The 13,432-nt window shown below is 44.3% G+C and overlaps 1 protein-coding gene across 1 annotated transcript; it reads left to right on the top strand.

Moving 5' to 3' along the window:
* Positions 1-978: 978 nt before the first annotated feature.
* On the top strand, positions 979-2,497 carry GPR6 (G protein-coupled receptor 6). The gene has a single exon (XM_081037870.1). The coding sequence runs from the start codon at positions 1,015-1,017 to the stop codon at positions 2,098-2,100; it is 1,086 nt and encodes a 361-aa protein (XP_080893996.1). The 5' UTR covers positions 979-1,014; the 3' UTR covers positions 2,101-2,497.
* Positions 2,498-13,432: the final 10,935 nt, after the last annotated feature.

Raw genomic sequence — 13,432 nt, 5'->3', positions numbered from 1 at the left:
CATTCCTGGAGGTTCTTGCCCGGAGGCGGCCGCTCCAGCTTCTCCTCCCTCCTTGACCCCTGTGAGACATCATTTGGGGAAAGGGAGACGGGAAAGGAGGTGGTAGTGGTGGGCGGGCGGGGACAGCGACTGTGCAGCCAGGAGCCTGACGTCAGCACGCCCTGCCTGTCAATCTCCAGCGGGCGCGCTGCTCGTAACCGCCTTTGCTGCCACCGACTGTCTCCCACTCTCCGCGGCGCCCTCCCAGCCACAAGCGCCCCGCGCTTCTCTCCGCCGGCCCGGCCGCTTCGCAGGCATCTGCTCTGTCTGCGCCCGGCTCGCAGCCTGGCGCCCAGCCACAGCGCTCATGACCAGAGACTTTCTGAAGCCCTGACTCCCTAGGTGAGCATTTGGGCTCCGGAGAGGAACTTTGAGGGTGTGGAGAGGGGAAGGAGTGAGGATGGCCAGGGGATGAGTCCTTCCTGAAGCTGGAGAAATGCAGCCAAGCTTGGCCCCACAACCTCCCCCTACACACGCACCCCAACTTCTCTTCTTCCAAGGCCCCTTTCTAGAGGTCTCCGTGGCTTCTAGGGCCTGCTGGGCTTCCGAGCGCTGAAACTCCGCTTTCAGCACTGCGGACAGCGACTCTGCTGCCCAGGGTAAGAGAGCGCCCTGAGTCCCCCGGGCAGAGCCCCGGCGGGCCTGACACCCCCAGCTCGATGCGCAAGTAAATGCAGGCAAACTTCCAGGATAGATCTGTGTGCATGTGAGCGCATGTTATCTGTGTGCATATCTGTGCAAAACCTCACATATCCGTGAGGACACCCGTGTGCATTTCATTCACTCACTCATTCAACAGGTATTTATTTCTTTGGGGCTGTCACTTAACCGCTGCTTCCTCCGTCTGCTTTGGAATCCAGGGCGGGCCGGCCAAGACGAGCGGGACCCCTGAGCCCGGGGTAGTTCCCTGGCAGCCGGCACCGCACACCTGACGCTTGCTCTCCCTCTCCATTCAGGGTGCAGTGTCCTGCCGCGATGAACGCCAGCGCCTCCTCGCTCAACGAGTCCCAGGTGGTGGCAGTGGCAGCCGAGAGAGCGGCCACAGCAGTAGGGGCGCGGGACACCGGTGAATGGGGGCCCCCTGCAGCGGCTGCGGCTGCGCTGGGAGCCAGCGGCACGGCTAACGGGTCTCTGGAGCTGTCTTCGCAGATGGCCACCGGGCCGCCTGGGCTGCTCCTGTCAGCGGTGAACCCATGGGACGTGCTGCTGTGCGTGTCGGGGACAGTGATCGCAGGAGAAAACGCGCTGGTCGTGGCGCTCATCGCGTCCACGCCGGCGCTACGCACACCCATGTTTGTGCTGGTGGGCAGCCTGGCCACCGCAGATCTCCTGGCGGGCTGTGGGCTGATCCTGCATTTCGTGTTCCAGTACGTGGTGCCCTCGGACACAGTGAGCCTGCTCACCGTGGGCTTCCTCGTGTCCTCCTTCGCTGCCTCAGTCAGCAGCCTGCTGGCCATCACCGTGGACCGCTATCTGTCCCTGTACAACGCACTCACCTACTACTCGCGCCGGACCCTGTTGGGCGTGCACCTTCTGCTCGCCGCCACCTGGACGGTGTCCCTAGGCCTCGGGCTGCTGCCGGTGCTCGGCTGGAACTGCCTGGCAGAGCGTGCCGCCTGCAGCGTGGTGCGCCCACTGACGCGCAGCCACGTGGCGCTGCTCTCCGCCACCTTCTTCGCGGTCTTCGGCGTCATGCTGCACTTGTACGTGCGCATCTGCCAGGTGGTCTGGCGCCACGCTCACCAGATCGCGCTGCAGCAGCACTGCTTGGCGCCCCCCCACCTCGCGGCCACCAGAAAGGGCGTGGGTACGCTGGCAGTGGTGCTGGGTACTTTCGGTGTCAGCTGGCTGCCCTTCGCCATCTACTGCGTGGTGGGCAGCCGCGAGGACCCGGCCGTCTACACCTACGCCACCCTGCTGCCTGCCACCTACAACTCCATGATCAATCCTGTCATCTATGCCTTCCGCAACCAGGAGATCCAGCGCGCCCTGTGGCTCCTGTTCTGTGGCTGTTTCCAGTCCAAAGTGCCCTTCCGCTCCAGGTCCCCCAGTGAGGTCTGAAGGCTCCGTCTGTCCTCTCACCAACACCACCCCCCGAACAAGCTGGCCTTTGGTGAGCTTCTAGGTGCCTGCTGGTGTACTCTGAGATGCCGACAGCGTGAATCTGACTTTGGGAAGAGAACACACATGCACACAGCAAACTCACAAGGACAGAGGCTTGGTGGCACTTTACATATACAGTGTATACATGTGTACATATATATACAAATTATTTGTATCTTCTGGAGGTGTTCAGGATGTGGAATTTCCTGTTCTGTGAGAAAAACTAAGGAAGACATGCTTGTATACTCAAATTATACATCACATTTGTCAAGTGAACACATCCCACTACTGCTTTACGATGTCATTTCACTTTTAGCTGCTGAATTGCCAAAACAGTGTTGCTATTTCCAAGGGCAGGGGCAGGGGAGGAAAAGGTGTATTTTTATTGTATGTAATAGAATATTTTGCTGCACATGCATCAGTAAATTACAACATATTTTGTACACAAATAAACACATTATAAAAATATGATTTTTGGCTCGTGACTGACTATAGAACTATTTAAGACTTGAAGTATTAGTGCATCTACTTTAAAGGTTTATTATGTATCATCTCCCTCCTGAGAAAATCTTAATGTAAAAGAAATCACATGCATTTTTGTTCATAAATTGTCACTGAAATACCTAATCTAGCTAATAAAGGGGGCAAGAAGAAAGTCATAGATTCATGTAACAGTATTCACAGGACACTGAAAGGTTATTGGTGTGATAATCTATTTCCTTAATTACTGGGTTCAGAAGACAAGTTCCAAAGGGTGTCTAAAACCATTCCTTCATCATACCACATGTGCACTTGTGAATCCTGAAACCACAACTTTTAATTGTAGTTTTTCCAGTTGGCAAAGAAATTTAAATGTTGAAAATTTATATTGACTGAGTATATTGTTGCTGACCAGGTCTTGTAGCCAAATGCACGGCCTTACAAAATAAATAAATTCTTCCAAGACAGGATTCCAAGATATATTGTGCTCATGAGGCAAGTGAGGTTATGCCCAGTGGCCCCTCTTGAGGCACTCTTATCTTCAAAACACAGGGCATTAAGATCTTCAAGGACTACACGTCCCCTTCCACCAATGGGTGTGAGTCATAGTTAAATGGTTCCCCTCCTCTCCTTCTTACAGGATGGGGATAAATAAGGTAACATTTGTAGAGATGCTTTGAGCACCCATAAAGAAATATGCACATAAGCACAAGTAGTGCTTAGGCCTAGTCTTAGGCCTTAGAAAAATACATACAAGCAAACATATAGTCCACAAATATTTATTGAGTGCCTACTATCTGCTAGTCACAGTTTCAGGGATGGGAATATTCTGTGCTCATAGTGTTACATTCTGGTGGAGGAGGTGGCCTACAAGCAAATAAACAATATATATATATATATATATAAAGAAACTCATTATAAAGAATTGGCATGCAATTATGAAGGTTGAGAAATCCCCAAATCTGTAGGAGATGCAGGAGAGCGGATGGTATAGTTCCAGTCTGAGTTCAAAGGCCTAAGAACCAGGTGAGCCCATGGGCTCAAGAACCAAGAAGAGCTGATGTTTTAATTCAAGACCAAAGGCAGGAAAAGACCAATGTTTCAGCTCAAGCCATTCAGGCAGCAGGAGTTCCCTCTTACTCAGCCCGTTTGTTCTTTTCTGGTCATTAATAGAGTGGATGAGGCCCACCTACATTAGGGAAGGCAATCTGCTTTATTCAGTCTACTGAGTTAAATGTTAATCCCATCCAGAAGCACCCTCACAGACACCACAGAATAAGGTTTCACCAAATGTCTGGGAACCCTGCGGCCAAGTCAAGTTGACACATAAAATTAACCATCACACCAAGAGAGACAATGATCCAAATAAAGGAAGTGTTTAAGAAGAGAGCAGTCAACTGGGTCAAATACTGCTGAGAGGATCACTAAAATGAGGATCAAAAACAATGACTACAGAGTTTTTTTTTTACTGTACAAGTCATTCGTGAGCTTGACAAGAGAAACTTCAGGATCGGGGAAGTGGGGGGGGAAAGTGTGACTATAGAAAAGGCATAAGAAAAAATGCATGAGCAATCTAGTCCTCAACATCTTTCAACAGAGCTGAGACCTTTTTAATATTATAAAACATACTAAGTTTTATAGACATATAGTTTTATTGTGTCTGTAAATTCAGAGCCAGGAAGATCAGCATTATTAGTCATTCGTCAAATTAACATTTTCTCAATAACTAACCTTCATAGACTATTCACCATCATCAGACACTCTTTCAGTCCCCATGAGTATCCAGAATGCATTCAAGCAGACTGAAATAACAACAGCTCTGGCAGCAAACTTTTCCAAACATGGGGGTGAGGAGTGGAAAAGAAGATAATTTCAGAGATGGAACAAAGAAGTCAATATTACTATACATTCTATAATTACAGGACAAATTTTCTTACAATCGGTAAATTAAGTTCAACACTAGGATAATAAGACATGGATCTGACTTTGATCCACTGGGTATTAATATTCAATATCAGCCCTCGTCATAATCAAAATGTTTGAGAGAGCCAAGAACAAGAAGATACTAAACAACCAGATTGTTAATATCCCTGGTTTATGCAGTTGGCCAGGCTGTCTAATCAATAGGCCTGATATTATTAACCAACCAGAGATGTGAGGATAGAAAACTGTGGGTAAACCTTGAAACATTTCTATGGAGAAATGTCACATACTCATTTGGCCCATCAAATATTAAGAATCTCCTATTTCAATACCCTATTCTAGTTGCTAGAAGCATACAGTCTTTGAGAAAGGCAAGATTCACTCAAATGTCCAACTGCCTACCCATTTTCCTGTCTGTCTAACGGGCATCTTAAATGGAATGCGTTTACAATTGGGCCACTTATCTTTACCCTTAAATCTGTTCTCTCTCCCTTCTTTACTATCTCAGTGAATGCAATGTCATTTTTCTTGTTGTTCAGGCCAGAAACCATGGAATTACACTTACCCTCTCTTTCTCTCATAACTCCCATCCAAATTGTCAGTAAAGCCCACTGCCTTTCTTTTCAAAGCACATCCAGAGTCCAGCCACTTTTCACCATTTCCACCACTACTGTCAGCTCTTGCCTGAATTACCGTAATACCTTCTCTCTGCTCTCCTGGCTTCAAGTTTTGTGCCCTTCAGTCTGTTATCTCTACAGCAGCTCACCCCCACAAACAGTGGCTCCTTTAACTACCCTTCAGACCCTTGCATGAACCTACCAGCAGTGCAGTCTGTCTCAAAAGGACAGACTTAGGAAAGAGATATTTAGGTTCTGGAAATCGGCTTTGAGTAAGAATTTCTTAAATGAGGGATTCCAGAATCCTGGTTACCTGGTGCCTGGTCTAGATATGAGGACATAGACTCTTCACCCCAAGAGAAGGAGCACAGCTAGAGAAGGCCCAGGGTATTAGTTTCCAATTGCTGCTGTAACAAATGACCACAAACTTGGTAGCTTAAAACAATATACATTTATTCTCTTACAGTTATCAGATCAGTTTGAAACAAATTTCATGGCTGAAATCAAGATGTCAACAGGGCTGCACTCCCTCCAGTGGCTCTCAGGAGGGGAATTTGTTTGTTTTCCTTTTTCAGATTTTAGAATTGCATTCCTTGTCCAGTGGACGCTTCCTCCATCTTTAAAGCCAGCAGTGTATTATCTTGCCTAAGTGGTTCCATTGCCTTCAAGTCCAATCTCCCTCTGCCTTTGACTCTTATAAGGACACTTGAGATTACATTTAGGGCCTGCCCAGATAATCTAGGATAACCTCCTCATCTCAGGATTCTTAACTTAATCACATCTACAAACTCTTTTGCCACATAAGCTAACAGTTACAGCTTCCAGAGTAGTACTGATGAAAGTGCAATGACAAAGGTATACACAGAATGGGAAAGATCCCATAGGAGAGTCAGGCTAATCCAGTGGAAGACTCCATTAGGGAGGCAAAACTGAGCTGAATCTAAAAGACAAAAGAAATTTGTAAGACAAAGAACATTGAAGGAGGGTTCTCCAGTCCAAGGGGAAAGCAGGAAGCACAAAAGCGTGGCCCATTCAAAGAAATGCAGGCTATTCAGTATGGCTGGAGCTTGTAAGATTTGGAGCATAGAGAGGAAGTAGCAGGAGATGAGCCTGGAGAGGTAGGCAGGAACCAGATCACTGCCTGGGAATGAACTGCAGGTGAGAAAGACTGGAAGCCAAAAGGCATTTTGGAGGCCGGTTGCAGCAATCCAGGTGAGAGGTGCCAGCCTCAGCTAAGGGGTGGGGAGGAGATGGACTCAAGAGCTCTCAAAGATGTAGTGTCTCTAACTAAGTAAATGATGATGGGGGTTGGGGAACAGCTTAGAGGTCAAGGGCATTCAGTTGGCCACACAATTCTATATTCACAGAGATGAGAACATAGGAGGAAAGGCAGATTTGAGGAAGAGGGTGGTGAAGCAAGTTTTATACGAGGTCTGACAGTTAAGTTCATGAACTCATCCTAGAAAAAGTGCTATGTAACTCATTGCAGAATATCACTATGGTCACCTTCAAAGTCCTCCCCTTGGGAAGCTACACACCAACACCAGTGCCTAGTTCACACTTCAAAGCAATTTTGGAACTCTTTTTCTGGAATGGCCTTCGGAGCTGTTGCTGTATTAACCTTGATGTCCTGAATGTCATCAAAATGTCTTCCTTTCAATATTTCCTTTATCTTTAGGGAAAGAAAGAAGTCATTGGGGGCCAGATCAGGTGAGTAGGGAGGGTGTTCCAATACAGTTATTTGTTTACTGGCTAAAAACTCCCTCACAGACAGTGCCGTGTGAGCTGGTGCATTGTCGTGATGCAAGAGCCATGAATTGTCGGCGAAAAATTCAGGTCATCCAACTTTTTCACGCAGCCTTTTCCGCACTTCCAGATCGTAAACTTGGTTAACTCTTTGTCTGGTTGGTACAAATTCATAATGAATAATCCCTCTGATGTCAAAAAAGGTTAGCACCATCATTGAAACAAGTTTGTAAACTTAACTGTGAGACTTCGTATGTATTCAATGCCAGGATCCACGGGATATCCAAGTGAAGGCAGCTGGCTCTGTGGCTTTGGAGTTTACAAGGATGGCTGGAATGGAGTCATAATTTCAGTAGTCATTGACCTTAAGGTGGAAGTGAAGCCGTGGAAGGGAATGAGAAAGGCCAAAGTCACAGCCTGGACAGAATAACATATGGGAGTACAGTGAAGGAAAGCGAAAGAGAAAAGGAGACAAAGCAGAAGCACCCAGAGAAGCCAGAAGGAAAGTGTAAAGAAGGAAGTGATCAAGTGTGTAAAGGCTACCCAAAGGTCGAGTGAATGAAAATTTGGGAAGTATTAGATTTAGGAACATGTTGGTCACTGGTGAGCTAAGTGAGAACACATTCAATAGAGAGTGGGATAAACGCTAGATTGCAGTGGATTGAGGAGAAAATGGAAATTTTCCAATTTTTTTCCCCCAATAAATTTAACTTTACATGGAAAGAGACAGATTGGGTGGTAGCTTAAAGAAAATACGGGTCACAAGATAGTCTTTATTTTGTTTTGTTTTTAAAAGATGGGCAAGAATTGAATATATTATTAGACTGAGGAACAAGTACCATATCATTGGGAAAGTGGAAGATAGCAGAGAGAAAAAGATGCCTGACAGAGTGAGCCTTCACAAGAGGAGAATGGGGTCCAGGGCACGGTGTTGGGGGAGAAAGGAACTTTGACAGGAGGGGGTGAAGACACAGCTCCCCTGTTCTGACAGGAGGCAAGGTAGGAATGATGGGTACTGATAGAGCTAAGTTTATAGGTGGTGGGAGGAAGTTCACAGAGTTCCTATCTGACAACCACAATTTATCTGAAGGAGGAGTGCCAGTTAAGAGACTATTGCAAGAAGTATAAAGAACCTAAGTTGATGACATTGGGAACAAAACTGTGAATTTGGGATAGTATAGTAATTTAATCAAAATTAAAGTTCATCAGGGCCGGCCCGGTGGCTCAGCCGGTAGAGCTCCATGTTCCTAATGCCAAAGGCTGCCGGTTCAATTCCCACATGGGCCAGTGGGCTCTCAACCACAAGGTAGCCGTTCGACTCCCGCAAGGGATGGTGGGCTGCATCCCTTGCAACTAACAATGGCAACTGAGCTGGAGCTGAGCTGTGCCCTCCACAACTAAGACTGAAAGGACAACTTGACTTGGAAAAAAAGTCCTGGAAATAAAAACTATTCCCCAATAAAGTCCTGTTTCCCTTCCCCAATAAAAATAAAAAAAAATCTTAAAAAAAACAAATTAAAGTTCATTCTCCAAAGAGGACATACAAATGGCCAATAGACATATGAAAAAATGCTCAACATCACTAATCATCAGAGAAATGCAAATAAAAACCACAATGAGATATCACCTCACCCCAGTTAGAATGGCTATCATCAACAAGACAAATAGTAACAAGTGTTGGAGAGGCTGTGGAGAAAAAAGAACCCTCATACACTGTTGGTGGGAATGCAGACTGGTGCAGCCGCTATGGAAGGCAGTGTGGAGGTTCCTCAAAAAGTTAAGAATAGAATTACCACATGACGCAACAATCCCTCTCCTGGGTATCTACCCCCAAAACCTGAAATCATTCATCCATAAAGACATGTGTGCTCCAATGTTCCTTGTAGCTTTATTTATGGTAGCCAAGACATGGAAACAACCAAAATGTCCTTCGATAGATGAATGGATAAAGAAGTTTTGGTATATAAACACAATGAAATACTATTCATCGGCAAGAAAAGATGAAATAGTACCATTTGTGACAACATGGATGGATCTTGAGATTATAATGCTAAGAGAAATAAGTCAGACAGAAATAGCAGAAGACCATATGATTTCACTGATATGTGGTATATAAAACTGAAAACAACAAAAGAATAAGACAAATGAAGGAACTCATAGAAAATAGTTTAGGGGTTACCAGAAGGTAAGGGGGAGGGGTCTCTAGAAGAGAGTAAATGGGGTCTGATATATGGTGATGGAAAGAGAGCTGACTCTGGGTGGTGAACACACAATTTGAGATATAGATAATGTGTTACAGAAGTGTACACCTGAATTCTATGTAACTTTACTAACAATTGTCACCCCAATAACCTTTAATTAAAAAAAAAATTAAAGTTCAGACCGTACCAAGCATTTCAAGGATTAGAGCAATTGGAATTCTCTTACACTGATGGTAGGAATATAAAATGCTACAAATACTTTGGAAAATAGTTTGGTGGTTTCTTAAGCAGGTAAACATTTCTATCATATGAACTTGCCATTCCACTCCTAAATATTTACCATCCCCTCAAAAAATTAAAGCATTTGTCCATGTAAAGACTTGCACATGAATGTTCATAGCAGCTTTACCTGTAATGGCTGAAAATTGGAAATAACACAAATATCCATCAATAAGCAAGTTAATACACAAATTGTGGTGATTCTTCCAATAGACTGCTACTCAGAAAGTAAAAGAAATGAACTACTGATACACGCATTGACATGGATAAGTCGAAAACTAATTATGCTGAGTGGAAGAAGCCAGGCAAAAAGAAAACATATTGTAAGATTCCATTTATATAAATTGTAAGATTCCATTTATATAAATTCTTGAAAATGTATAGCAACAGAAAATAGATCAATGGTTGAAACTGGGAGAAGAGGGATGGGAAAGAGAGAGAGGCAGGGGTCACAAAGGGGCACGAGGAAATTTTTTGGGATGATGGATAAGTTCATTATCTTAATTGGGATGATGATTTCACAGGTGTATACATATGTCAAAACTCATCAACTTGTACACTTTAAATATGTACAATTCATTATATGTCAATTATACCTTGATAAAGTTGTCATAAATAAGTAAAGTGTCAAAGAAAGAATCGTAATAGAATAACAGTTAACTATAAATAGTACTATATGTACTTAAAATGTGAAGTTCCAATATGACATGGCTTATTAGTTAGAATAGGTTAAGTTATGCTGCAGTAACAAACAACCCCCCAAAATCATAGTGGCTTAACACAATGAAGATTTCTCACTTGTACAATGTTAACTGCACTGCCTGGGCAACTTTCCAAGGCAACTCTTCTCTCTGCATCAATATAGACCCCATCTTCTCTGTAATCACTGGGGCAGGGGAAGGGAGCTCTGGAGGGTCACACACCAGCAACAAAATGCTTTGGCCCATAAATGGCACTTGTACTCCCAGCCCACTGGGTAGCACTTGTCACATAACTACAGCTAGCTACAAGCGGGTGGGGAAATGTCATTCCTGAGGGCTCAGAAAGAAAGGTGAATCAGAAATGGATGAATTTGAAAATATTTTACTATTCATGGCTTCAGGAACCAATACATTGTCTTTGCTATCTGAAACTGAACAAATAGAGAAGAGATATGCAGGATTCAAACTAAAATTTTCAATTATTTAAAACTGCACAGAGGTTTATGGTCCTGTAATAAAACGTGTTATGGGTCTGTTATGGGGCATGTTAATGAAACAGTTCATTTGGCCAAAAGCAGTGTAAAACAGTTAGGACTTGAGGTGAGTGGATAGGAAGTGCAGTTCCAGAAAGGAACCTGAATTTCCAATCTCGGTCAGATTTTTGTCCCTGGTCACACTGGAGGGGAGAACTGTGAGCTTAGCACAAACCCTTCTCCACAAACAGACATACAATCCCAAGTCCATGTAGCTGGGTATGTTGTTGAGATTGTGTGGGAAAAGTTGAGGTAAAAAATGCTAATTGATGGTTCTCAGAGGATCCAGAAATATCTGAACTCTACCTACACCCTTACTAAATCCTTTAGGGAAATGGTGAGGGAAAATGTCCAGTCAAAATTAACAGTAGTTGAAGGGAGAGAAGGAAGGAGGAAGTTTGCTTTGGCTTTGGCACGGGACCTCAATGCACAGCCTCCTTGAAAGCTGGGCTGCGTCATATACACTGTCCTTTCCCCTTAAGCCAGCACAGCTGAAGAACCTCAGTCCAAAGCTTGACTTGCTTTGCCCAATTTAAGCCCTCAATACTCAAACCCAGGTCTTAGATTTTGCCATTGGTGGGTACAAAACAAGCCAAACCAACATCAAATGTCCAGACCTGGGGAAAGAGAATCAGAATGAGAGAGAGAGAGAGAGAGAGAGAGAGAGAGAGAGAGAGAGAGAGAGAGAGAGAGAGAGACCCAGTGGCCAGTTAGCCTGGCCCTGGCTGCCTCAGAGTATAGCCAGAAGGAACTGGACAGTCCTCCAGACAAGGGACAGTGCTGTCCCTTCCACACCACCCAGGAGGGAGGGAATATAAAGTCAGCTACTTACTAGGTGGACCAGTTGGATCAGCACTCCTGCCACTTAAGGAAGTGAAAAGGAAGACGGAGAGAGAAGTATCTTACACTATACAGTGTGTGTATAAGTATAAGTATATCTTACAGTATCCTCTGACTTTTTAACTAGCTATGAGACCTTGAGCAAATTCTCATCTGTACAGTGGGGAATCATAACAGTAACTACCTTCGAGGGTTGTTGTAAGGATTAACTGAGTTAATATATAAAGTTCCAATAGAGCCTGGCATGTGGTAGCACTATATATGCCTTTGCTGCTATTAGTACTGCTGTTGCTGTTGTTATTCCGCAGGCTTTATAAATGCTGAACTGTACATAGTCAAGATTTTAGAGCCTTAAGTGCATTTTGCTTTTTAAGTTTCCCTCTTTGCACCCATAAAATATTTTACATGTTAACCGTTTTCAACAATCTGCAAATCTCAAAAAGTGCCATTTCTGTATCTTTAGCTACTGTTCTGAAAGTAATATGAATATAACATGATTTTATATAACATTGTTCAATAAATATTTAAGATTTACCTCCAAAAGAGCAATCGGAATCAGTACTGGACCCATTTTCCCCAATGGACTGAAAGTGACAGGTATATATTTGCTATACAACATTGATTTTTCATTTTCAAAACGAACCTTCATATTTAGGAATACCTGAGCAGAATAACATCAATATTGATCATATCATTTCTGCTTTCCCCACACTAGATTCCTTGTAAAGAAAAACAAAAAACTAACCAGCAGACACACACATTGTCTCTCTGTCTCTAACACACACACACACACACACACACACACACACACACACACACCCTGTACTTGTGACTTGCGAGGGCTCACTTGCTAAGAGGATATCCTACATGTCAAGTAGTAGTTTGTGTTCAGGGGTCCTCTGCAGAACTGGGTTATTGTCTAGGAAAAGCAGTATCGGAAAGGAATTTGTTAGGATCCACTCCAGGGATGTACATAACCTGCAGAGCCAACATTCCCCGCCCGAGCATGGCTAGATGAACTCATTATTGGAACAGAGACATGCATGTGGAAGGAAGGGAGAAGCAGGGCCTATAGTCACTGCATGAATTCTCTGAGTAGTTACTTATCATTCAGGGCATGGCACGTTTGGGGGAAAGAGTCTACGTATTACAGGCCATTTGAGAGTGCAAGTGACAGCCATGTCTTGGGAGCCTGTGTGTGACAGTTTAAGTCATAGTGTAACCAAATCCAAGAATGATTACAGTGCCTGGTAGTGGAGTGTTACTGTAATATTTAAGTGAGCCTTGTATTAAAAGAATAATTGCCCCTGAGATGTCTTTATTACTATTATTAATGGGAACGCACAGTAAAATAAGCATGAGACAGCATTCTGAGAAGTCTGTTAAATTTGTGTTTTGCAAATATTTTACACAAAGGTGCTTAAGAAAAAAGGGGGGGAAGGTGCTTATGAAAACAATGGCAGAAGGTAAAGACGGCTAAATAATCATGTTTCATAACATGTTGATAAATCACATTTCCACCACTTTGAACGCACATCTACTTTATTACTGAAATGGCTGAGAGCTGATAACATTATCTTTTGTTGCTGAGTCATTTAATCAGTGTGTGACAGGTGTCACTGAACTGGCTGGAACCAAAACAGCCACACCATGCATTATGCACGTGAAAACAAACCTGCCTGGAATTTGCAGATTGCACTTAACTCCAGGAGCCTGTCACCATTTGTGACTGCCTTCTTCTCCACAGAGGAGCAACCTTCCCTGTCCAGGGAGCCAACTGGGTCTGCTGGGGGTTTGGGTCAGAACATCAGAGAGGGTCAGGGCTGGGAGGGACTTTAGAGACCATCTCGACCAACCCCTTCGGATTTCAGACAGTGACATTGGGCCTCAGAGAAAGTGGGTCGCTTACCCAAAGCTGCGTAGCTTGTAAATAGGGAAGACGGAGTATCTGGAACTCAGTTTACCCAGGG

The sequence above is a fragment of the Rhinolophus hipposideros genome (genome assembly GCF_964194185.1).
Source record: "Rhinolophus hipposideros genome assembly, chromosome: 3".
NCBI lineage: Eukaryota > Metazoa > Chordata > Mammalia > Chiroptera > Rhinolophidae > Rhinolophus > Rhinolophus hipposideros.
Note: the sequence above shows the minus strand (reverse complement) of the source record. Positions and strands in the feature narration are given on the sequence as shown.